This window comes from Apodemus sylvaticus, chromosome 21 (assembly GCF_947179515.1).
Source record: "Apodemus sylvaticus chromosome 21, mApoSyl1.1, whole genome shotgun sequence".
Lineage (NCBI taxonomy): Eukaryota > Metazoa > Chordata > Mammalia > Rodentia > Muridae > Apodemus > Apodemus sylvaticus.
Genome location: NC_067492.1, coordinates 20,831,980 through 20,858,331, shown reverse-complemented (window position 1 = coordinate 20,858,331; position 26,352 = coordinate 20,831,980). Strand labels below are relative to the sequence as shown.

General features: G+C 51.2%; 1 protein-coding gene across 1 annotated transcript in view; it reads left to right on the top strand.

Annotated features, from left to right (window-relative positions):
• Zfhx3 (zinc finger homeobox 3) overlaps nt 1-26,352 on the top strand; it is a 244,358-nt gene that overhangs the window by 77,970 nt on the left and 140,036 nt on the right. The window contains 2 exon segments of the mRNA XM_052166279.1: nt 3,356-6,120; nt 11,572-12,068. Of these exon segments, the coding sequence (XP_052022239.1) occupies nt 3,402-6,120; nt 11,572-12,068 (3,216 nt within the window). The 5' untranslated portion in view covers nt 3,356-3,401.

Sequence of the window (26,352 nt, the reverse complement as noted above, 5' to 3'; positions counted from 1 at the left end):
CACACACACACACACACCCCTCTTTGTATTGGGGGATTCTTGAGGTGTTGGAATTCTGTGCACTGAGTACTTTTCAATGCTAAGCAGAGCAAAGGATTGAGCAACAGCGTGTGCGTGTGTGTGTGTATGTACAAATGCTTGCTGAATCACTTCCTCGTCTACCCTCGAATTTTGTCATTGGAAAGATGCGCCTTATAAAATGTGAACTGAATTCCTAAGCAAATAGCCTTGGAGTGTAGTATTGAGGCCGTTTAAAGGGAACCTGTGGGAGTGGCCAGGGGAAGAAGAACTGGCCTGCAGGAAGGGTTGAGAGTTCCGGGTGAGCCAGACTGGAACGTCTGTGGGATGGGGTCAGGGCTTGAGGGGCGGGCTAGGGGGCTGAGGAGAGGTCTGTGAATGCTGAGTGGCAGGGCTTCCCGTGAAAGTGTGGGGACCCACTTGGTTCCCAGGCCGCCCTCTGTAACTGAAGAGCATTGATTTTACGGGAAACCATGTTTACAGACAGAGTGCTGATCGACCTGCCGAGTTGACTTCTGCCTCCTTAAGTAAGAACTACCTTTTTCTTATTGACTGGCTGATAAACAGTGCAAGCACACTGGGTGGGAGAGTAGTGGATGCCCCGAGGCCCATGAGCTGCCAGACTGGGCAGGATGAAGAGATTGCTTCACATCAGCCCACCCCACCCCCTTCCCCTGTCTATTCCTTCTTCCCTGCATCTGCTAGGGACCGAGGCAGAGGGTGCACTGCAGCCTTCCTGCCCCTGCTTACTCGGCAGCGTGGAAACCAGCACAGACAGGCTGGTCGTCTGGAGATGAGGCAGTGAAACAGCAGCTCAGACTTTAATTCAGGTTCCCAGGGATGATGTGGGCCTGATGGTTCTGTTTGGGGTGGTGTGCGAACCTGCAGTTTTCAGGACAGTGCTATTGACGAGGCTCCTCAAAAAGTTTCGCTTGCAGTCAGTGGTCAGTGTGTATGGAGGAAAGGAAGCTCTAAAACAGGCAGCCTGGGTCTGGAAACTGGGTTCTTTCCACCTGTTTCTTATGAACTATCACCTTTCTGGGATCGACTCCCCAGAACCAGTGCCCCCCAGTTCCCCGTCTTTCAGAGTTAGTCACCCACTTGGGAGTAGGGAACAAATTAAGGGAGATTTTCCTTCCTTCCTTCCTTCCTTCCTTCCTTCCTTCCTTCCTTCCTTCCTTCCTTCCTTCCTTCCTTCCTTCCTTCCTTCCTTCCTTCCATTCTCTTTTTAAAGCCCCAGCCCCTTAGCTGGCCAGTTCATGGATGGGGAAGAAGAGAGCCCAGCAAGCAAAGCCCACCAATTAATTGGTAAATGCTAGCAGGTTTCTCTGGCCCAGCCCAGGCTGAAGAGGAGATTGGCTTCGCTGTCAATAAACAAGTCCCTGGTGCAGCATCAAAGCCCTTCTCCTTTATCAATCGCGGCCTCCCCTTCCCGCATGTTCCTGTAACTTACCAAGCATTTATGACATTGATTTTACAATCGGGCTGTTAACCCTCCCGCCCCTTCAGACCTGCCATCCTTTTGGGCTTGAACTGTCAATCAGGTGTCATCTAGCCAATCAGGGGCATCCGTAAGAAGAGCCTCCCCAGATTCTCACCTAGATGCCAGCTAAGCCTTATGGGAAGTTCTGTTTTGTTTGCCACAGTGTGTGTGTGTGTGTGTGTGGGGTGGTGGTGGTTTAGTGCGGAGATTTGTTTCAAGTGAACAGGTCTTTTCTAAGGCACACACAGAACTTCACCACCACAGAGACCAAGGTTATCAGTTGATTGGACAAGTGCATACGTGCGAGTCTTAAAACAGTCGTGGCACATCTTTTTCGGAAAAGTGCTTTCTTTGGAGGCTTCTGCAAGCCTGCCTTCTCCTTCTTTTCCCGAGGGGGAGCTGTTGGCTCACTGTGCAGTCAAGCCTGGAGAAACACACAAAGGGGAAGACAAGGTTGGCAGGCGATGGGGGGAGATGAAACCTAGCCAAACGCATTGTCTGCTGCTCATGAATGAGCTAGATGGCAGAGCAGGGGACAGATGGCCCGGGGTCTGTGGGTAAAAGACTGTACCCCGTGAGGTACTGAGCCACCTGTAGGAGGACGGCAGCAAGGCGATAACCGCCCCTGCCGTGATGGTGCGGGAGCCAGGCAGCCTGTGATCTGTTGCTACCTTCCCCAGGGACATGAGCTCTCAGAGGGCAAGTTCAGCTCAGTAGCACTCTGGAGTAGGAAACGGAAAAGCCCCAGGGCCGAAGGACAGCTGCTGGGGTAGCAACTAATAACTAAGAGGCAGCTGTGGAAGCGAGCTTTGCTAAGCCCAGCTGCTGTCTCTGCCTTTGCTAGGGGAAAACCACCCCATGCGTGGCGCATGGCGAACAGGCTCCCTGCAGATGGGCTGAGGTATTGCTCCCCAAGGAGACATTGACCCATTGAAAGTCTGGCCAGTCTCATCCTTGGTGCCTTCCTAGTTTTCACTGTTAAAGTCTTCTGAGCTCCAGACAAGGACACTTTTCTGGTTTGGGATGAAGGAGATGAGAATTTTGGGGTATCTTCAGTTTGTTGGTCAGAGTGTGGCACCCGCCTCTGTTGATTTACCTTGTAAGGGTTACTGCTTGGGGAAATGTGACTTCTGATGTTTTGGAGACACGAAGGGGAGGGATGTGGCCATTGTCCCCCTTGGGCCCTTTTCAGGGTGTACTTAAGCTTTTACCTTTACCCTCTGAACCCTGAAGACCTTTGAACTTAACAAATCTGACACCCAGGCATTGAAAAGTACCTCTGATTTCTCTCTATCACTGGACACGCCTCAGTTTGCTAGTCTCTTTCTGAAGGTGGCCACAGCTTCTTCCTCTCATCCTCCCTGGTGTCCCCCCACCCCATGCGATCAGTCAGCTACAGATGACTTCATGTAGGTCATCTGTATGCAGGAGGGCCCTTTCTGTGACCTCACTGGGTACTGGAAAGATGATAAACCTCTTCCACTGTGGCTTCCTGCCCAGCCTGTCTCTAAGCCCCGATGGCATAGAGTGAAAATTCCAATGGATCCAACTGGAGGCTGACAGACAGTGTGAAGTCTAAGAGGCGTGCCTCTGACCACATCCCCATTTCCCACTCACTGCATGGACCCGGCTGTATCGTCCATGGTGCCTCTTACCCTCTCTGTACTGCACTGTGCAGGGCCATGTCCCCCAGTCTGCCCTCTGCCCTGCAAGCTTTGTGTTGTGGGTGTGGACAGAAGCTTCTTAGAGCCCCCCATGCGGGGACTTTAGCCTCGGCCCTCCTAACCTCTTTCCTTTCTCTCTTTCTTTCCCCTCTCTCCCTCCTCCCCACCCCCCCTTGCCTCCGCCCTTCAGGTCCGATCCGTACTGGGTGCAATGAAAGCTTCACGCAGGCCTTACCATGGAAGGCTGTGACTCGCCCGTCGTCTCGGGGAAGGACAATGGGTGCGGGATCCCTCAGCACCGGCAATGGACTGAACTCAACAGCACCCACCTCCCCGACAAACCCAGTAGCATGGAGCAGCCCACAGGCGAGAGCCATGGGCCCCTGGACAGCCTGAGGGCCCCCTTCAATGAGCGCCTAGCGGACAGCAGCACCTCCGCTGGGCCGCCAGCCGAGCCCGCCAGCAAGGAGGTCAGCTGCAACGAGTGCTCCGCCTCCTTTTCCAGCCTCCAGACCTACATGGAGCACCACTGCCCTGGCACGCACCCCCCTCCGGCCCTGCGAGAGGAGAGTGCCAGCGACACCAGCGAGGAGGGCGAGGAGGAGAGCGATGTGGAGAACCTGGCGGGGGAAATCCTCTACCAGCCAGATGGCTCCGCATACATTGTTGAGAGCCTGAGCCAGCTGGCCCAGAGCGGGGCCGCGTGTGGCGGCAGCAGCAGTGGCAGCGGGGCCGTCCCCTCGCTCTTCCTGAACTCTCTCCCCGGGGTGGGGGGGAAACAAGGGGACCCTTCGTGTGCTGCACCCGTGTACCCGCAGATCATCAACACTTTCCACATAGCCTCATCCTTCGGGAAGTGGTTTGAGGGCTCAGACCAGGCCTTCCCGAATACCTCAGCCCTGGCGGGGCTCAGCCCTGTCCTGCACAGCTTCCGCGTTTTTGACGTGCGACACAAAAGCAACAAGGATTACCTGAACAGTGATGGTTCTGCCAAAAGCTCCTGCGTATCCAAAGATGTTCCCAACAATGTGGACCTGTCCAAATTCGATGGCTTTGTGCTCTACGGCAAGAGGAAACCCATTCTGATGTGTTTCTTGTGCAAACTCTCCTTTGGGTATGTCCGTTCGTTTGTGACCCACGCGGTGCACGACCATCGAATGACCCTGAGTGAAGAGGAGCGGAAACTTCTTAGCAATAAGAACATCTCCGCTATCATCCAAGGGATCGGCAAAGACAAGGAACCCCTTGTAAGTTTTCTGGAACCAAAAAACAAAAACTTTCAACACCCTTTAGTTTCCACAGCTAACCTCATAGGCCCCGGACACAGTTTTTATGGTAAATTTAGTGGCATTCGCATGGAAGGGGAGGAGGCCCTCCCAGCCGTAGCTGCTGGCCCTGAGCAGCCCCAGGCTGGTCTCTTGACCCCTAGCACCCTTTTGAACCTTGGCGGGCTCACCAGCTCGGTCCTGAAGACCCCCATTACCTCAGTCCCCCTGGGGCCTCTGGCTTCTAGTCCTACCAAATCCTCAGAGGGCAAGGACTCTGGGGCAGTTGAAGGAGATAAGCAGGAAGTGGGGGATCAGGATTGCTTCTCCGAGAAAGTAGAGCCTGCCGAGGAAGAGGAGGCAGAGGAGGAGGAAGAGGAGGAGGAAGAGGCGGAGGAGGAGGAGGAAGAGGAGGAGGAAGAAGAGGAAGAGGAAGAGGAGGGCTGTAAAGGACTCTTTCCAAATGAGCTCGAGGTGGGACTGGAGGACCGGCCTCCCGAGGAGTCTGGGGCCCCGGCAGGTAGTAGCAGCAAAAAGGACCTTGCTCTCTCAAACCAAAGCATTTCTAACTCCCCCTTAATGCCTAATGTGCTCCAGACCCTGTCGAGGGGCACAGCTTCTACCACTTCTAACTCTGCTTCTAACTTTGTTGTCTTTGATGGTGCGAACCGGAGGAGTCGTTTAAGCTTTAACAGTGAGGGCGTCAGGGCCAACGTGGCAGAGGGCAGGAGGCTGGACTTCGCTGACGAAAGTGCCAATAAAGACAGTGCCACAGCTCCAGAACCAAATGAAAGCACAGAGGGCGACGATGGGGGCTTCGCCCCTCATCACCAGCACGCTGGCTCCCTCTGCGAGCTTGGGGTCGGGGAGTGCCCTTCAGGTAGCGGTGTGGAGTGCCCCAAATGTGACACGGTCCTGGGCTCCTCACGCTCGCTGGGCGGCCACATGACCATGATGCATTCTCGTAACTCGTGTAAGACGCTCAAGTGCCCCAAGTGCAACTGGCACTATAAGTACCAGCAGACACTGGAGGCCCACATGAAGGAGAAGCACCCGGAGCCGGGGGGCTCCTGCGTCTACTGCAAAAGCGGGCAGCCCCACCCGCGGTTGGCACGAGGCGAGAGCTACACGTGTGGTTACAAGCCTTTCCGCTGTGAGGTGTGTAACTACTCCACAACTACCAAAGGCAACCTCAGTATTCATATGCAGTCTGACAAACATCTCAACAACATGCAGAACCTGCAGAACGGAGGGGGCGAGCAGGTCTTCAGCCACAGCGCCGGAGCCGCGGCTGCTGCAGCGGCTGCAGCAGCGGCCGCCGCCAACATCGGTAGCTCCTGCGGTGCCCCCTCCCCCACCAAACCAAAAACCAAACCCACGTGGCGGTGTGAGGTGTGCGATTACGAGACCAACGTGGCCAGGAACCTCCGCATCCACATGACCAGTGAGAAACACATGCACAACATGATGCTGCTTCAACAGAACATGACACAGATCCAGCACAACCGCCACCTGGGCCTCGGCAGCCTCCCCTCGCCCGCCGAGGCTGAGCTCTACCAGTACTACCTGGCCCAGAACATGAACCTGCCCAACCTGAAGATGGACAATACCGCTTCGGATGCCCAGTTCATGATGAGTGGATTCCAGCTGGATCCTACAGGGCCCATGGCCGCCATGACGCCTGCTCTAGGTGAGGCTAACCCCTTCCGGCTTGTGTGTTTTAACCATAGGGGTTTCCCAGGGGTGGAAGCAAGCTAGACTAGGTTGGGGCAGGCCAGTGTGTGGATTGGTTTTGATATTTTTTTTTATCTCCTCATTTTTTTTTTTAAAACGGAAATGTCTCACAATCTAGTGTTTGCCCTCCAGGGTTTTTCCTCACACCCCATGTGTACATATGGAAGATTTTTATGCAAAGAACAGAGCTGCATGTGTACTCTGGCTACGTAGGGCCAGGATTAAAACTTGAGTGTTGCTTCTAGTAATTTTGCCTTACGGTCACCCTCCCTTTTCTGTTCCCAGTCTTTCTCTCTTCTCTTCTTCAACTTGAAAAATTGCCATAATCACTCAAAACTCTTGGGTTTTTATTAAATATTCATCGAAACGTACAGGAAACTGTAGCTGGGACCATCCTCAATAATTCAAACAGGACAATCATCGTTTCAATACAAGCAATTGGAAGCTGCAACAAACCCTATTGGAAAACCCAAAGGCTGGTTCTGTGCGGAGCTGGGAGCCACCCTGGGAGATTCCCTGGGAGATTCCCCGAGTTCTCTTGTGTATTTTCAAGGTTCTTGATTGAAGAGATACATTCTTACTCTTTCTTACTTCGGCTGAGTTGTTGATTAGTGTAGTTGGGAATTAATTAAGAATTAAATTGCCCAGGGGACACTGGTGAGTAGTGTGATAAATGAAGAACTGAACAAATTGTAAAATTGTCCATCAAAGAAAGCCCAAGTTTCCATAGCAGTTAGATATTAGTTATTGGGGGGGGGGTGTTCTTTGTTGCCAGGAGAAACAGTATCTTCCAGAGATGTTGGGTGGGCTGCATCTAGCCCTTCAAAGGTCAGCTTTCTGTCACTGACAAATGCTTGAGGTGATGGGTATGTAAGAGAAATAGTTTTGGCTTACAGTTTGGGGGGGTTTCGGTTTGTGGTCAGTTGGCCCTATTGCTCTGGGCCCTGTGGCAAGGTCTTGCATCATGGTGGAGGAGAGAGAGAGAGAGAGAGAGAGAGAGAGAGAGAGAGACAGACAGACAGACACAGACAGAGAAACTGAAAAGGAGAGGACGGGGCCAGGGTCCCACATGACTGGTAGATTTGCAGCTGGGTCCCACCTCTGGTTCATCACTTACCCATAGTGCCACAGGCTAGAGACCAAGTCTTTAACCCATAGGCCCTGGGGGACATTTTTTTTTTTTTCAAACCATAGTGCCAAGTCTTCCTGATTAGCTTGACACATGTATAGTAGAGCCAGGAATGTGTGGGATTTGGGTGTTGAGGGCTGTTAGTTGTGAGTCATGATCAATGTTTTAAGCAGGGGAATACGAATTCTGACTTTTTGAAGGTTAGTGTGATGGTCAGGTCCCTTATGACCTCCTTAAGTGGGGCCCAACCTAACTTCCATCCGCTGAGTCTACCATCTAGGCCTTCCGGGATCTGTAGAGAGAACTTTCCTATGATTGACGTGGGGATAAGTACTGTTCCTAGCAGCAAAGCGAGCACATACCTTGATTTGGGCGTGGGTTAAACAATCGCCAGGAGGCCAGATTTCACCAGTACACGGGTCTCTCTGTCATGTTGCAGAGCTAACTGTTGCGGGTGGCTGTGCTTCCAAGCATCCAGCTTCCTGCTTCTCTTTGAATTCAGCATATTTGACCCTTGTTTTCTAATTCAAAACATTAACCTGTTGATCTTTTATGACCAAATGATCTGAAGACACTTCACCAACTAGACTGGTTAACCACGAAGGCACAATAATCTATTGTTCTGTTTTGTCCCCAGGGTGAACTGTGCACCCTGGGAAGGGTGGGTGTTGTTTCCTAGTGCCTTGAAGACCTTATCTCCTCCTCCTCCTCCTCCTCTTCCTCCTTCTGGTCCTCCTTAAGTGGGGCCCAACCTAACCTCCATCCCCTGAGAGTCTACCATCTAGGCCTTCCGGGATCTGTAGAGAGAACTTTCCTATGATTGACGTGGGGATAAGTACTGTTCCTAGCAGCAAAGCGAGTACATACCTTGATTTGGGCATGGGTTAAGCAATCGCCCAGAGGCCAGATTTCATCAGTACACATGTCTCTCTCTCTCCTCCTCCTCTTCTTCCTTCTCCTCCTCCTCTCTTCTCTTCCTCTCCTTCTTCCTCTCCCTCTCCCTCTCTAACAGGAATTAGCCCCCCTCCCCACCAGTTAGTTTCCCATCTTAGAGACAATAAAGTTCTGGTAGACAGATCTTCAGAATGAACTGGGTATAGCCCTCATACCACAGAGGCATAGTAACAGGATGAGCTCATATTGACAAATCAAGGTCTTTCTACTTCCCTTGAAAGTGAGTGACTTCTCCTTGAACTCCTCAGTTGGAGACATATGTTGTGGTTTTGTTCCTTTTCTACCTAGCATCTGTAAGTCCCAGGGGATCACCACAGTTCTTAGCATTGCCAAAGACAAAGCTGAAGGACAGTTCTTGTGTTCAGACCCACAAAGAAGACCCACTTCACATCTTAAGAGTTGAGCTGTCCTTTCCAGGGACTTTGCCCAGCTCGGTCAGGAAGGGCTCTTAAGTTCTGAGCTCCATGGTTGGATGAGGTAGGTCTTCAGAGGCGTCCTGTCCTTTCGGTGGCCATGAGGTCTTTCTGGGTGAGGAGAGTCACAGTTATTTCATGTTGCTAGGCTGACTGGGTATGGGGACAAGAGAACATGTTCAGAGGGTTTACAAAGGAAGTTGTGTGGCCTCAGCAGGAGAAAGAACGTAGGCAGGTAGAAAAGGTTCAGTGGCCCCTGGCGCGGCGCTGGGGTCAGGCTGTCGGCCAGGTGGCTCTAGGGTATTAGATAGGATTCGGTTCAGCAGTGGGGCAGAAGGGGCTTCTGTGGAATGCACTCTCGCCTCCAGGTTACCATTCCCACGCTTTCTTTGGAAGAACCTTCTCTTTAGTGGTCAGATACTTTGGAGCTGTTTCTAATTCTTGAGGACGTAGATCTTGGTCTCGTCTGGCTTAATGGGTTTGCCATCATTTGCAGACAGGATCTGAAGACCTACAGCCATATGAACATACCTCCCTAGCATCCCTGTAGACTCTCAAGTCTAGCACAGAATCAAGGAGTGGGCCACCGGGGCCTTTTCCCAGTTCCCAAGTATCCAGGCATCTGCGGAGCACTTGCTTGGGGGTCAGGAGGCTGCCGCTTCCGTCCTTTGCTTTTCGGATGTGTTATTTCATTCACAGCCTCTTGAGGCTGTGCTTCTGAGTGGGCTCCCGCACCAGGCCGTGAAGGCCAAGCTAGCTGAGTCTCTGTCACGGGTACGTGGTCTTTCCCAAGGCCCACACAGGGCTCAAGAGGACGGGCCTGCCTCCGACTTCCTCAGACAGGCTCCCAGATGCCTTCGGATCAAGCGAGGGTCATCTAATTCGCTGGAGTTGAATTAACTGCGTGGACTCTAACGCCTTGGCATTTCTCCAAGGTGGAGTCTTGGCAGGAGTTCCACTGTGCTCTTTGTCATCCCGACGCTCCCGGCGCTCCTCCATTGGGCCTGTGAACCGGGAATGGGAACAGGGGCTTAAATCTGTGCTCCTTCTGAGGGCTTCTAATGTCCATCCAGACATCCAGCAAGCCACAGCAGATTTTCTCTGTACAGCGGTGTTATTGATATGCTGCCGCTGCGTGCGAAGAGTTGGGGGAAGATTTGATGCTTCAGGTGGTTCACATCAGAAACGACACGCGTCTGCTCCTTTTCCCGCCCCTCTGGGCAGTTTTTGCTTTGGCCAAGCACTGAATATGTTTTGTGGATGTTTCCTGGGTTTGTCCCTATTAAGGATGGAACTGAATTTTCTTTTTCTTTTCTTTTTTCTCTTCTCTTTTCTCTTTTTTCCTTATTTTTTCTTATTCTTATTTTTCGTTCTTACCCTAAAAAAGAAAGTCATAATTATGTCTCCTCTCACTAGGGGGCATGGTGAGAACCCAGAGGTGGAAAGCCTCCAGAACCTTCTGGAATGCACGTGTGGAAAGATTTCTCTGTCTTCCTACATTGTCTGAAGACTTCGAATGTAGCTTAGTGGAGTCCGTACTGAACTCTTCTTTTGTACTTGATACCAACTCCTCGCCCCGCCCCTCCCTCTGTCTCTCCTGTCATCGTCATCATCTTTTCTTTGACGAGCCACTCACTAACTTGGATTCTAATCAGTTATTAAAAAAAAAAAAACAAAAGCTCAGTCAAACCACATATAAAAAGGTCAACTTTAAATATCAGGGGGAGGGCGGAGGGTGGGGGCGGACCTCGTTGTCGTCGCTTGAGTATCTGTGTTCTAAGGAGAGGTGGGAGCTGGATGGTGACACTCAGCCTTCTGAGGACTGTGCACATCTAGGGGATGGAGGGGAGTCCTCCCAAGGCTTTCTCATAGTATATGTAAGAGCTTGCCGTGTTAGTTCTCCGTGTTAGTTCAGGTGAGCCTTCCCCTGGGATTCTGCAGGGCAGTTATGGACTGACAGTGGGTTGGGGTGCAGAGGGGGGGGATTGGTGGTCTTTTATCAGACCTTTCTTAGTGCGGCTGACCTCTTGACTGCAGCTGCCTGTCTGGATTCACCTCCTGAGCATGTATCATTTCGCTGCTTTCGACCCTTGTCTGTGGCATAAACTATCTGCTCATGTGTGCTCTCAGATGACAGGGCCGTTCAGAACAAGGCTGGACTCCAGCCCTGGAGTAGCCCCCACTCTGGGAGGACGCATGCGGTCTTGTGTATGGCTAGCTGTGACCCCAGTATTCCATGTGGTACAGGAGCTAGGGCAAGGAAGAACATTCTAGAAAGGGTGAGAGGTGGGTTAGGTAGCTCTGATAGACCAGATACTGACAGGAGGAGCCTGGGAGGGGCGGAGGGCTTCTTACTGAAATCCGTGCAGTTCAGTTCAGTTAGCTGGCCTAGCAGTGTGGCCATCTACATTGATTTTAATGGCAGTGAAAAATTCAGTTCCTCGCTTTGTGGACAGCAAGGTACCCTCACCCCCCACCCCACTTCTACCATGACAGGAAGTTTTGATCCTTGGTGATGCTATAGGTGAATACTGGGCCCACTTTAGATTCCTGCTTGAGGCCTAGTATTATGGGCTGTTCTGCTCATTTCTGATTCTGACGGTAGGGGGCTGGTAGGGTAGGGTCTGGACTTCCGGATCCTGTTGCATACAAAGGTTGATGCAGAATTAGCACTTTTCTTGGGTCCTGAGAGAGGGGGCGGTTTGAAATCACGCAGGGGACCATGGTCCATAAATTCTCCTAGGTATTCTTTTTCAGAATATAGAAGGCACAGGGCCTTCCACAAACCACAGGTTATCTGAACACAGCAAGAGGATTTTGTTTTTCCAGCCACTAGCCCCTTACAGGGTTTGTTCTCTGCACCATGGCTTTGAGGCCGACTTCTGACTGTCTTCCTCTACCTTTCCCACAGTGGGCGGTGAGATCCCCTTAGACATGCGGCTCGGGGGCGGGCAGCTGGTGTCGGAGGAGCTGATGAACCTGGGCGAGAGCTTCATCCAGACCAACGACCCATCGCTGAAGCTCTTCCAGTGCGCGGTCTGCAACAAGTTCACGACGGACAACCTGGACATGCTAGGGCTGCACATGAACGTGGAGCGCAGCCTCTCGGAGGACGAGTGGAAGGCCGTGGTGGGGGACTCCTACCAGTGTAAGCTCTGCCGCTACAACACACAGCTCAAGGCCAACTTCCAGCTGCACTGCAAGACGGACAAGCACGTGCAGAAGTACCAGCTGGTGGCCCACATCAAGGAGGGCGGCAAGGCCAACGAGTGGAGGCTCAAGTGTGTGGCCATCGGCAACCCTGTGCACCTGAAGTGCAACGCCTGCGATTACTACACCAACAGCTTGGAGAAGCTGCGGCTGCACACGGTCAACTCCAGGCATGAGGCCAGCCTCAAGTTGTATAAGGTGAGATCGACCTCTTGAGATCCAGGGACGGTCTCTCCACAGAGCGGATTGGGCACCTGGAAGTGGGCGGGGGTGGGGGGGTGGGGAGACTTGGGAACAGGGCAGACTCACTCTAAAGGTTTTGCATCCAATGCCCGGTGAAGCCTGAGATGGTGTTGATGGCTTCCTCTGGTGGCTGAAGGTTCGGGGTGTCTCATTTCGGGGGCGGGGTTAATTTCCAGCAGCCCAGCACTGTGTCACCGGTCCCTGCTGTAGTCTATCCAGTCTCCCTCAGCTGCCGCAGACCTGCCTCGCTTTCTACCCTTTAGTTTACCTTTTATTTCTTCTCTCCTTTGTGCTCTCAGAGTGCATTGTTCACGCGTCCATTCTCTTTATCCATCTTGCTGAACACTACACACCTTCTGTATGTTGGCCATTCATTGTTCTGGAAGTATGTGTATGTCAGTGCACATAAACACAATCGCGTGCACACACGCACGCACACACGCACACATATTTATACATATGTATGTGTGTATATGCACACATAAATGCATGCACACATGTTTATACAGATATATACACATGTATGTACTCACACCCAGGTGCCTGCCCTTACAGTGTTTCCATTCTTTAGGGACAAGATGAGTTGCAGATCCCATGGATAGATTTCCTGGTGGAAGGCAGTAAGTGCTCTGGAGGAAAATGGCTCACGGGAAGGAACTCCTTGTTGATTCTTTCCCCAAGTTTCTGTATTTGGCATCCATGTTCTCAGCTTCCTCTCCTTTTAGCCTCTTTCATTCTTTTTTCCCTCCTCTCCCCTCCCCTCCCTTCCCTTTGCTTCCCTTCCCCTCTTCTCCCCCAACCCCCCAGCCTCTCTCTGAACGGTGTAGACCGTTGAGAAAGAGGAGGGGCTGCAGATACTGTAAATAGTCCTTTTACGTGCGCGGCAGGATCGCTCCAGACGTTCCTATTGATTTTCACTGGACTTAAAACCTCACCTTTCCCTCTAATCATCCCATAATGGCTTTAGTATGAACAATCAGGTACGAATCGCCATAAATCTCCCCAGCCTCAGCCCACACACCCTCCATTCCCTCATTTCTCTCCATCCTCTCCAGTTTCACCCTCAGCTTCTTTTTTTCTTCGAGCGGCCTCTCACCTCTGGCCTAGCTGGTGGCCAGTCCCTGCCGGCCCTGGACTCTGAGCTGGCAGAGTCTTCCTCCCGTGTCCCTCCCGTGATTGTCAGCCGAGACCCCATGTGAGGGAGACTCCGTGGCTCTCACTGGTCTCAGCTGGGTTGATGGTTACGATTTGTCTTGCCTTTGCGCATCCTCAGGGAGTACTGTGTATAAGGAAAAATTTTAGAGAAAGGCAGTAGGCATAGAATGTTCTAGAAGTGATCGCTGACACCAGGTGTAGTGGACTAGGATTGGTTTGGATATTGCGTATAAGCCAGATAGATCCTCTATTCTGTGCATACAAATTCCTCAGTGCACCGGCTTGATTTCGTGCCATGCTAGAAAGAATGCTCTTGGCAGTCAGTCAGGTTCAGTTGCAGGTACGAGTGGCCATAGGGTAGTGCTGACATGGCCAAGACAACCAAGTGGAAAAACCAGAGGGAACTAGCAGTTCTGAAGCATCCAGCAGTTAAGTTTGCACAAGGGAATTCTCCTGGCCACTGAAGGTCATGCCACCTTGATAAAGGGTTGCGTAGACCTGGACTGAAGCTGGCCTCTTGTATCTCAAGAAATGGACTGCCCCTTAGATTCTAAAATATACACAGCAACCACTAAGACCGCAATACACATCTTGCATGTGGTCCAGGGCTTGACTAAAGCTAAACACTTGGCTTTGCTTCTGGAGGGTCCACAGACAGGGGGTTTACTGAGAACTCCTCACCCCCAGTCCCCCAGCCCCAAGTCATGGCCGTGGATCACACCCAGAAAGTCAGAGTGAGGCATTTTCTAGGGACAGGAGCGAAGGAAAATATTTTCTTCCCTATCTGCGCTGGTCACTTACGTAACTGGGCCTTATTCTAAGATCTTATGTATTTTGTCACTTTTGTTTGTTTGCTTGCTTGCTTGCTTGCTTGCTCAAGACAGTGTGATCATGCTCTCGTTCAAAGCCTATGCCACAGGTAGAAAAGCCCTAAATGCTGTGAGGCAGAGACTGGCCAGTTGGGTACAGCCTCTGTTTGGCTGGTGGATCCCTGGAGTGACCAGCCTTGGTGTTTCAGAATAGCTGCCCCCAGGGTCAGGAAGCAAAGGTCTTTATTGTCTGGCCTTGTTAGTCCTCAGAGAGCGAATGCCCTTTATGCTCGCTGCAGAGGCTCTTGTGAGAGGCAGGGAGCTCTCTCACCCACCTTTGGATGACACAGATTATGAGTTCAGAGCTTACTCCCAGCCCTTGTGTTCCCTCCATGTGACGAAGATAAACTTCTGGCCGCGGAGGGGGGCTCCCTCTTCCTGGGTTTCTTCAGTGCCTGGATTCGGGTGGGGTTCGGAGGTGGTTGGGCCCTGGCGTGGCCCGTAGTAATGGAGATTGACTGCATGTTATTTTTCCTCTTGCTAATGTAATCCATTAGCCCGGCACATGCATAATCAGTTTAGAGCACAGTTAACTGAATGTAATCGAGTTCTTTACTGTCTGCTAGAGAAACTGCTCCAGAAGCAGCTGACCTAGAGAGAGCACTCAGCCTGTCCTGCCTCCCTGCCCAGCCCCCTGCCCCACTTCCTGGCAAATTGTTCATGACCAGCCAGGGCAAACTTGAAGGCTGTTTTGTTTTTTTTTTTTCTTTTAAACTTTGTGTTTTGCTCTTTGAGACAAGGTGTCATGTATCTCAGAACAGTCCTCACCAAGTAGTTAAGGATGATCTTAAACTTCTGGTCTTCCTTTCTTGCTTCCTCCTCCCAAGTTGCACACGTTACAAGTGTGCACCTTCACACAGAGTTTCACGAGGGACTGAACAGTGGACATCAGGGTTGGCTCCAGCCAAGCCGCATTCCTAGCCACTAGAGTTAGCCGTCCTTTGCCGTATCCTGGTGTGCCTGCAGTTTCCCTCACAGTGGATCGCCTGTGCGTCTCCTTCTGGCCAAGCCTTTTCTTCTTCCCATCTATCCTGTATGTTGGAGGAGACAGACCACAGGGTCAGGAGATGCGGGCAGGCTTTGTCCTGTGGTCAGCGGCACTTCTCTGGATGTCATGGGGGTTGATGTAGATGGACGAACCCTAGTTTGATAATCCCCAATTGGAAAGTTGAACCAAAACATTCGGGTACTGCCAAAATGGCACCCAGTTCCCCTGGGCAGTGTATCTAATTTGATGAATTTGTGTTTGGATCTCAGTCTCAATCTAAAGATAGGTCCTAAGTACGGATATTACAGAATCGGGGGTAAAAAATCCCCAAGTCCAATCCATCCAGGTCTCAAGATTTCAGAGTAGACAGCCAGCCTGTAGCTGTGCTGCTGTGTTAGGACTAGCCTTTCTATAATGTGGGACGACTCAGAGGTCCAGCTAATCTGAAAAAAAAAAAAGCCGTATTTTCCCCTAGAATTGTCTATTCTGCTTAATTTTTTTTTTTATTTTAAAACTAAAGCACTTATTGGTGTGTGTGTGTGTGTGTGTGTGTGTGTATGTACACGTATAGTTTGACTGTATTCTTTCTCTTCTTCCACCATATGGGTCCCAGAAATCAAGTTTAGGTTGGCAGGCTTGGTGGCAGTCACCTCTACCCACTGAGTCACCTCAGCTTCCCAGTGGTGACATTTTAAAATGAGTTTTGTGTGTATGCATAGTGGGGCAGGGAATCTGGAGAGCCCAAGGTATCAGATGGAGGCTCCTTTTCCCTTCCTCTGGACTCCTAGGTGGCTCCCACAAAATGCTCATGGTGGAGTCCCTGGCTTCCGTTTTAACCAGTGTTATGCACCTGACTGACTAGTGTCCTGACTGACTGGCGGGCCACCCCAACCACCTGGTCTCTGCCTTCGGTGTCGGGCTAGTTTCCTAAGCTGTCATGGAAGTGCACGGTGGAACAGGCTGCGCTCCAACACCCACTGGTGTCTTTTCCTGGGTAAACACACCCCACCTCCTCCCACCTTCCCCTGTCCCCCACTCATGAGATGTGTGGTGCCAGTGACTTGTCCTAACACCAGGAGCAGCTCATACTGACAGTACTTGTCCCTGCTCTGTCTTCTCAGGAGAAAGTAGATTCCGAGCCTGTGGGTGAGCCTAGGTGAGCCTGGGTGAGCCCATGGGTTAACCTGGGCTTACCTTGCCTTCATGATTGTAGGGTGTCAGTGATGAGCTCTGGGAAGTACTTGGTCTTTTCTGCCTGGGGAAGAGGGAAGGGTTTGGGAAGGCAGTTAGAGTCCAAACACACCTGCCCACTCTGTGAGTCCGCTGTGCCGTGAAAGCGTATTGATTCTAACAGACGGATTAAGCCCCCACCAGAATCTGTGACTCAAACCGTTCTCAGCTGAGGTGCCTTTGATTGGGGCTAAGACCCCAGGTTTCACGATGATCTTAATTACAGTAAGGACGGTCGCCTACCTAGCTCCGTGTCAGGGTTGAGCGTCAGCTGCCTGAGGCTCATGAGGTCAGATACCAGCATCCAAGCCCCCTTGCACTTGGCTTAAAATAGGAGGGAAGGCTAGGCCCTGATTTATGATACCAGGTGAGCCCACATTGCACATGGCAGATCTACAGTCAGCCCTCCTGCCTCTTCTAAGTGTTAGACAGTGCAGAAGGACAGAAGGACAGCCTCTCTTCCGCCTTAGTTGCTCCTTGGGTCTCAGCAGAGCAGAGTCATAAGGCCATTGCATGGTGGACAGACAAATCAGAAGATATAAAAACACTTAGAAAGGATTTCATGCGAAGTCCAAATCCTTGGGTTCCTTAACACCACACACTGGGCAGGGTGTGTGCTGTGTGTGGGCAGGGCAGGGCAGGTGCTTCAAAAGGCAGCTGCACCCTTAATGCCCATGGGGGCTGCCTGGTGGCCTTTGCCTTATTTGACAGCAAGGGGCCTAAGTGCCCTGGGGCAGCTCCTGTCCTCCACCCAGAAGCCCAAGTGACATGCGGTGTATGCGTAATTTGACTCAGGAGCCAGTTTCCGTCAGTGTCCTGCTAGGATGTAGACTAAGTATCTGCTGGCTCCTGCCTCCCTGAGGTGGCTTCAGAGAAGATCTTGCTCATTCAGGAGGTTCAGGAGGCGTGCATGAGAGGCTGCCAGATGCTTGGAGGGCATTTGTTCTCTCTGGCCTCTTTCTCTGGAGCAACTGGGGCTTGGAGGTTCATTTCCCTCAGTGGATAACAGAGCTTGTCGGACACGGGAGATAGCATAGTGTCCCATGAGTCCACGCTGGAGGGATCCCAGGCTAGCTGTGGTTGACAGGCTGTGGTAGCCTCCAGACTCCAATCACTTGTCAGCTTCAGGGACCCCAAAGGTCAGCCCTCTGTGGGGGCAGAGATCACATGGGCCTGGATTAAATCATCTATGCCCTGGGAGCATGTGGCCAGTGTGTCACCAGCCGTGTGGAGTATGGGTGGTTGATACTCCTTGGGAATGTCCCTTGCCTTCTGGAAACATCTCAGCCACCTTCGTTTGAATCCCCTAGGAAGTATTCCGGTGTCCAGTGGATGGCCTCCCACTTAGGCTCTTCCCAGGTCATTCTGGTGATGGTCTTGGGCACACCCTTGGGCCAGGAAGCCCAGGTTAGTGATATCTTTCGACTCTGCCCTCCAGGCCTCACATAATGGAACTGAAATTGTGTTAGACGCACGACTCTGGCTCTCTCTTTAAACTCACTGTGCCATTCATTGAGGAAACAGGTACTGTAACCGTTAGCCGAAAACCACTGGCCATTGGTTCTGCGCTGCACTCCCCCGCCACCCCCAGCCCTCTGGAGAGCACTCATGGAGTCCTCCCTCCTCTCCCACCCCGTCTTTGTTTGTAGATAGTCATGAACAGTGCAAACTCTGATAGAACATCACCATTATTTTGCTACAGTCTACATTATTTCTTACATGGCTAGTAGTGCACATTTACAAGCCGGTAATAATGTGGTTTACTTTTTTTTTTTTATTGTAATATGAATTGGATATAGCCATCGTGAAGATGCTCTAAGGAAAAAAAAATACATCAGGAAAAGAGAAAATTACTGCCAGGCCAGTCTAGTGACATCTCACAGCGACACATTTGTGTTTCCTGTGGGACGGGATCTTGCTCTGAAGCCCAGGGTGGGCCCTGAATTAGTACTTTCTCACACCCCCTCCTGCAGTGGCGGTGTGACGGGTTTGAGGTCTCGTGCAACCTCGATTTCTCATGTGTGCACACGATGAGGGTCGATTGAAAGAGGTGGAATGACATCCAGTCCCTTTTACGGAATATCCGTGGGGGCTGTGACATGGCTGAGCCTGTGGTAACGGCACTTGCTGCCAAGCTTCTCGGCCTGAGTTTGATCCCTGTGAAGGAGAGCACACGGGAGGGGGAGAGACTAGACCCGTGAGAGCTGTGCTCGAGTTCTGCGTGGGAGACGTGGCAAGGATGTGCTTGTGCGCACATATACCTCAACACACACATACATGCGCGCTCTCCCTCTCTCTCTTTTCCGTACATGCACACACAACACACACACACACACACACACACACACACACATCCATGAAAAGTACTGAAGACAAACTACAATAAACAAAATAAGATACTGAAATACCTTTCTACTTTAGAATTATGTAAGTCATTTTCCAACTCCCTCCTCTTGCCATTCTAGACTAGGCTCTGCTCTCCTAGACAGGCACATGTATGCCTTTGTCCTGTGAGCAGACACACTCAAAGCTGGGCCGCTCACTCAAACACTGCCTGCAAGAGGGACAGAGAGGCCGTGAGTCAGAAGCTGGCGATTGAAGCTCAGGACATCTGGTCACACTTCCTGGGGTTTCTTTAACCCGTTGCTCCTGTTTATACCTGTTAAACCCAAGTGATAGGGTTTTTTTTGTTTTTGTTTTTGTTTTTAATATGAGACATTGGAAGTTTCTGTTTTCTTTCAAGTAGACTGGTTAGTTGGCCAACCACCACTTCAAGTGAAACTGTAGTGTGTGTGTGTATGTGTATGTGTGTGTCTGTGTCTCTGTGTGTGTGTGTGTAGGCCAGAGGTTGACACTTGATACTCAATAGTTTCTTTACCCTAGCTTTTGAGACAGGGTCTCCGAGTGAACCCAGACTGAGTTCAGCTGGGCCAGAGGCGCTGATCACTTTGGTAGCTACACTCTGTCCACACCCCAGCCTCCAGCCCCCAGCCCCCAGCTCCAGCTCCCTGGAATTACAGATCACCCCTAGCTTTTACGTGGGTGCTGCTCAGAATCCTGCTTGTACATGGTTTTGCCCAGTGAGACAGCTCCTCAGCACGCCCCCCCCCACCCCACAGTTTCGTTTCTTAGACAATCTCCTCCTTGTAAGTGATGTAGAAGGTACATCTAACGGTCCTCCTCCTCCATGCTTCGCAGAGCACCTTGTCACCATCACACAGACCTAGACGGTGTAGAGCAGCCCTTCTCAACCTTCCTGGCACTGCGACCCCGACCCTGAGCTAACACAGTTCCTCATGTTGTGGTGGCCCCCAGCCATTTTTTCCGTTGCTACCTCATAACTGTAATTTTACTACCAAGCGGCGTCTCAGTCTCTAAGACTACTGAAAATGTGCTTTCTGATGGCCGTGGCCCACGGGTCGAGAACCACTGGTTTGGAATGCAATCTGGAGACAGGGTGGTAAGACGTGGCACAAAGGTCCCTGTCTGTTCAAAGCATCCAGAGTCCTGTGCGCGCAGCATGAGGTCGCTCCGCTCTCCTCCTCCTTCCCCTCCCCCTGGCTCGCTCAAGGGGAAGTGTGTTGGATTTGTGCTTTCCTTAACCTCTCCATTTTGAGCTGTTTTCTGAAGTACGTGTGGGCTCAGAGGCGAGCTGACCCATGGTATGTCAATGGTGCCTGAGCATTTCATCATTTATCTCTAATACTAAATGTTCTGAGAACAATCCCTAGATATTATAGAAGTTCCCTTTGAGCTTTTTATTTATTTGTTTATAGAAGCGCTGGGGGTCGGGGGTTGTCTCTCTAAGTAGCCCAGGCTGGACCCTTGCAGAACCTGCCTCTAAGGATTACAGGTGTGAAGCTTCACTCCATGGCCTCATTTTTGAAGTTGGTGTCCAGGTGGTATGGACGCCACTTCCGGATAAACCGTTTTTTTTTTTTTTGTTTGTTTGTTTGTTTTGTTTTGTTTTTTCCCCCTCAGTATAGGCTACAAGTTTCCTGTCAGGTTCTGTCAGCGAGCCATGATCCCTGGCTGGAGCCAAGAAGGAAAGGAGCTATCGTTTTGTCAGAATGTTGGAAAACCCTGGCTTGGCTTGCCTGTCAGCATGCTTGGTCCACCCGTTCCCATCTAGAAAAGTCCTTCCTGCCAATGGCACCCGCTGTTTTAGGCGTGAGGTTAAATGGTGAGGGGAATGCTCGCGCAGCGGTTACGTTTCTCTGGCTTCTAGAACAATCATGCGTATCCCAGTTAGGCAGATCAATCAGGCAGGCAGGAGAAACCCCCATTGCAGGTGCCTGGAACAGGGTAAAAGCGTGAACCCCCTTTTGAATCTGTCAAGTTGCTGGGGATCTGGACTCAAAGGGCACATTTGAATACATACAGATCCAACAGGTGCTTCTGGTTTTTTGTTTTGAAAGGGAAATTGTAAGGGAACAATTAAAGCATTGTCAGCAAGACTGTCAGGAAAAGGCAAGAGTTTTTAAATAATTACATAATACGCCCGAGCCATATTCTTGGTTCTGTTTTAAACAGAACTGAGAGCTCTAAATCGGCGTGGGCTGGGAGAGGGTGTTCCTAGGAAAACCATGTTGGTAGTACCAAAGCAGGCTTATACTTTGATAAAATTACATTCCCGGTCCCTCCCACCCCCTCGGTTCTTTGAGAAGCAACTGCAACGTTAGATGGAAATCTAAAGATTTGAAACAAAACTAGTGGAGAGGGCTGGGAACTGTGGCTGTGGTCCAGCTGGGAGGGTGCTTGCCCAGAGGCTGGAGATTCTGGGTTCCTTCTCCTGCAGCTCAAGGTTTTCCTCAGCCACATAGGGTATTTGAGGCCAGCCAGGGATACAGGAGACAGCGGAGGGTGGAGGGATAATAAAGCTATTGGCGCGAGCAAGTTCTGCTGCAGAGGTCTTCATGTACAGGTGCCGGGCACGGCCAGTGACAGTGTGGAGTGCCTGGGAAAATGTGGGGTTCAGCTGACAGGTAATAGTATGTCACATAAAATATATATGCCACAGCTGCCTCATAACCTTCTGTATGTTGACTTTTAGGGGCTCCAACAACACATGCGCACACACGCACGCACGCACACGCACGCATGCATGCACCCCTTCCTTCAACTCACATTTCAAGAGGCCATCTTGTATTTACTTTGGCATATCTACCTTTGGGTGGCGACCTGCCAGCAGGCTCTACAGGAGACTAAAAAAGACAAGCAGCTACCTTGTTCCGTCACCCCCCACCCCCAGTGTTTCTTTTCCTAGTGTTTCTCAACCAGTTTTTGTTTCTCATAACAAGCTCTCATATCAGATGGTCATTTGGTTTCGGTGTTAAGTAAAATGTCTTTTCTGTTGTGTAAGGTACAAAACGCCCCTTTTGGTAAATTTTTGCTTGTTGATAATCTCTCCCATTATTTCCTTTTTTAAAAAGAAGATTCATTTATTCATGTAACTATATAATATATATTACACAAATAAAAATATCTCATATTGGTTTATATATTCATATGATATATAATGGGATGAGGTAAAGATAACTGGTCGGGTCTGCTGCTCATTTGCCAGCTATGACGCCACCTTGCTCACCCCAGGCTCCTGGCCTGCCTCTTCCAGTTGCTAATAAGATGCAGAAAGGCATGGGGGTTCATGTGGGAGTCTGGGTTATTGCCCATGGAGGACCCCTGTGTCTGTGGCTATATAGGTTGTCAAGAAGGAAGATTTGAGTTGGGATTCATTAGGAGTGATGAGGAAACCTTCTCTAGGGTCCTTTCCGGGCCCATAGAAGGTTAGAACTATTTACCTATGGCTGGTGTTTGATCTGTAATTGTTAATGAGCAGGGCAGGTTCCCAGGCTCAGGACAGAGCCTCTTAGGTCAACAACTGTAGCAACGTTTTCTTTGCCGACATGGCCCGCACACTGGAATTACTAAAGGAAATGCCCACACCTGGCTGTCTGGCTCCTTCTTCCTCTCTCTGGTGATGATCTCCATTTGGGGGACTGTTAGGTCTTTGCAGACATTTGTGAGCCAACCTCTGTGGTCTGCCATGGGTGACACGCGTCCTTACCACTGAGCAGGCACCTCCTTGTTCCTTGGAGGGTTGAGCCCAGGGACTGGTAGGTTGTGAAGGAGGTGTCCTGGTGTCGTGGGCTCCGCCCTTTTCTTCCACCTGCTTCTGAACCCAGTGGTGGCAGCCCAAGGGGATCAGACCCCAAGTGTCCCCAGGGAGACAAATAGAAAAGCAGACTTCCTACCTGGGCCTGCTTCCCTTCCTGTCAGTCAGTCAGCCCTAGTCACCCAGACTGTGACCTAGGGCATTGTGCACACTAGGGCTCATGGCTTTCTAAGCTGGTACTTAAATCTCTGCTGTGTCTGAGTGCTTTGTCTCCAGTGCCCATACCCTGGAAGATGGGTTCCCCAGGCTCCAGAATGCCTGTTTCCTGTGTGTGTATTCAGAACGCCTCACATCTCCTCACTCTGGGCTGCACCTCCGCCCCCATTGGTATAGGTTTCACCTGACAGAGGTGGGTATTGGGCTTTGGCACCCAAGTGTGGCTGTCAGTCACTTTCCTCTCCTCTCTGGGGGAGTCACCTCTCTGGGACAGTAGGAACAATACTATCAGGGGTTAGCTCTTCATTCTGCTTGGCCCTCATTGAGGGGTTTGGGATAGAGCTGCAACATGTAGAGGTGTTAAGATCCCAGAGTGTTCTGGCTTCGCTTGCACTGGGGACCGTGGCAGCTGAAAGACGCCCATTTAGCTTTAGAAATGCCTTCCCTGCTTTTAACAGGCTGTGTTCGAACGGAAGGTTTTTGAGTTCCAGGCCCTGTTAACCTGCCGGCTCCCCTGGGCCCAGGAAGGTTCTCTGAGCAGCAGCATCTGGAGCCTTTTCTTGTAGAGGGGTGGTTTGGGGAGCTGGAGAATGCAGACTCACTCCTCTTGGGTGAGTAGTCTCCTCACCCAAGATGGCGTCCCACATAATCTTCCCATATCTGCGTTACCGTGACAGTCCGTGTTTCTGCCCACCCCCTCTGGAGAGATTTCGAGGAGGCTTCAAACAGAGGGAGTTTTATGAGCATCCCTCATCCTCTCCAGCTAGTCAAGCCAAATGGCTTAGGGCCCAGGCTTGCAATTTCCATATGTGTCCTACACAGGAATCCGTGAATGTGAGACAGCCTCACCCCTGGCCCCCAAGCCAGCTCTACTTTAGAAAGTACCGTGGGGGTGACTGGCTGGAGAGCCCCTTGTTTATGCTATGTCTGTACTCACTTTCTGATTCTCGGGTTGGGCTTCTTCTTCTTCTTCTTCTTCTTCTTCTTCTTCTTCTTCTTCTTCTTCTTCTTCTTCTTCTTCTTCTTCTTCTTCTTCTTCTTCTTCTTCTTTTCTTCTTTTCTTCTTTTCTTCTTTTCTTTTTTTTTAAATTACATTTTGCCAGATTTGGTTCCATTACTGATGGCTGCAACTGTCCAGGCAGGAAAAAGCAAGCAGTGTCCTCGGGGAGCGGAGTCCTGACCTCCTCTCTCACAGTCTCAGTGTGTCCTACTTTGAATGTAGACCCCGTGATGCTCTCCCCCCCCCCACCTCCTGTTCTCCCCCCTCTGCTTCTGTCCTTTACCTCTCCGCCTGCAGCTTGGCTTGGGGGCAGCCGGTTCCGGACTCATCACTCAGCGAATGACATTTCCTCTCTGATATTTCAGTTCCCAGAAGATTCCCCCTCCCAGCCACCCCGCCCAAGTCCTCTAGGAACCCCTTCTTGACATACCCTTCCTGCACTCAGAAGCTGTGCCTGGCTGGCTCTTTGGTCTTCAATGAGAGGCGTTCAGAGACCTCAGATCTCACCTGGGGAAGTTTCAGACAGCAGTCGTAAAGCCTGGGTCCTCAGGGAAGGGGTGGGAGGGGGGCTAATTACACAGCTAATTGATCTAACAGATGTCGTTTAAAGAGCTCATTTCTTAGTGATTTGGCTGCACACGTCCCACCTTGCTTGAGACAGGCTTGCAGTCCTGTCAGAAAGTGTCTTTTCTGATGAGCCCTCAAGGAAGAGCCTGCTTCCTGTCCCTTTCTGAGGGTCTGGTGACCCATTCTGGGTTTCCCAGAAAGCTCCCGTTGTGGTCGCCACAGCTGTTGGCTGGGTGCATAACACCCGCTGCACCATTTGGCTGGTTTCTGCCTCCTGTGCCAGCTTGTGCCACTACTTGGTTTGTGTGTTGAACCTCTGGCCATCTTGGGTTGGTTCACCTTCCGGGGTACATTTGAAGGGTACAGAATATATGTGTGGGGGTATGAATTATTCCAGAGCATCTCCCCCCGCCCCCCACCCCCCCTTGTTTCAACTTCCACTCTCCTTTGAGATAACGTCTTAGTCTAGCCTGTAGCTCACCCTGTGGCTTCATAGGACAATATTATTTTGAGTCTTCTGGGACAGAATGTGGCTCTGTAGCCCAGGCTGGCCCCAAATTTGATGTCAAGACCAGGCTGTCCTCAGACTCCTGATGGCCCTCTTGCCTCAGGCTGATTTAGTCAGGACTCTCCAGGCCTACCCTCCTTTCATTGTCCTTATTGGGAGCATTTTTGGGTGGAATGCTGCAGAGCAGTTCTTGAAGGTGTCTGCAGACAGCTGTCCCAAGTGATGCCTCTTGCTCATGACAGAGGTAGTCAGAGGGAGGGAGAAGGGGCGGGGCAGGAAGCATGAAGGTGGTGCTCCTTCTGCAGCGGGAAGGCTGGGCCGTAAAGGTTGGAGGCACTGTCTCCTGCAGGTTTCCTGGGCGTGGCTAGGGGTGCACTTGCTGATCCGCCCTCATGGACCTGACTTGGGTGGCCTGAACAGCCTGGAAGTCAGCTGGTGCACAGCTGGGCCACTGGCATCTGGGCCTGGCTACAAAAGGCTGAGTTATCTTTGGGTCTCCACCCCGTTAATCCTGTGTGAGTACCCGTTCTAGTCGAGGTATTGCAGGATCGAGGTTGTCCACCATGGCGTTTGCAGCACCAAGGTCCCGACTATCTGTCACCTTCAGCAGCCTTGTCCCTGGGTCCTCTTTCTGTCTATCTGCCAAGTTCTCCATGGCCTGGGCATTAGGGCTCCCTCTGGGTGTGATCCATCTCCCCTCCTGCTTTCTATGTCTCTCTCTAGGACTGTTCTTTCTGAAGCTCAAGGCTTTTCAGTGCCGTCTCTTGCCTGCCTTCATCTCTGACATCTCCCTGCATCTGACCCCTCTCTGACCCCTCAGTGTAGAGTATACCCTGGAAAGAACGCTAAATGACCCCAGCTCCTAGCACACACACACACACACACACACACCCATTTCTCCCCTTTCCTTGAACTGGCCTAGCAAACCCTACCTGAGCTCCTGGCTTTCTAGCTTACCTTGCTGGAACAAGGAGGGGCACGGCACATGGATCGAGCCCTCACAGAGTCATCCCTAGCCACAGCTCATCTTTCATTTTCCTCAGAGATTTACTCCTATCTTGACTTCTGGGCAACATCCCTCACAGGATTCTGCAGCATGTGTCAAAGTCTAGGGAAGCCCCCACCCACTCACCCAGGTGCAGCCCAGACTGCTCCCTTCTCAGAGTCGCCCTATCCCCTCTGTACTGTCTGAGGGAAAGGTTTTAGTTCCTTCTGAGGCCATTCTGACCCGCCATGGTTGTCTGTCCCTAGTTGGAGAGCTTTTAACAACAGGATCCGTTTAACCTTGCCCTAATTTGTGTCTCTCCCAGTGGGTTTTGGGTAGGCTGTGAGCAAGTGTCGCCCAAAGCTTTGAGAGTAAAGGACAGAATCTAAAACCTAGAAAGCACCCAGCTCTGAAAAGCCTCTTCCACTTGTTTTCCTGGAGCTGTCCCCTTCCCTGGGCAAATGCCCACGTCCAAACTGTCCTTAGCCCGCAACCTGGCCCCTGCCCTGAGAGCCTTGTTCTGTAGCAGAGAAACTACAGCCTTCTTCCCCTTCTCCTCCTTTATATATACAAAAAAATACATTTGCTGACTCACTAAGACCTGTG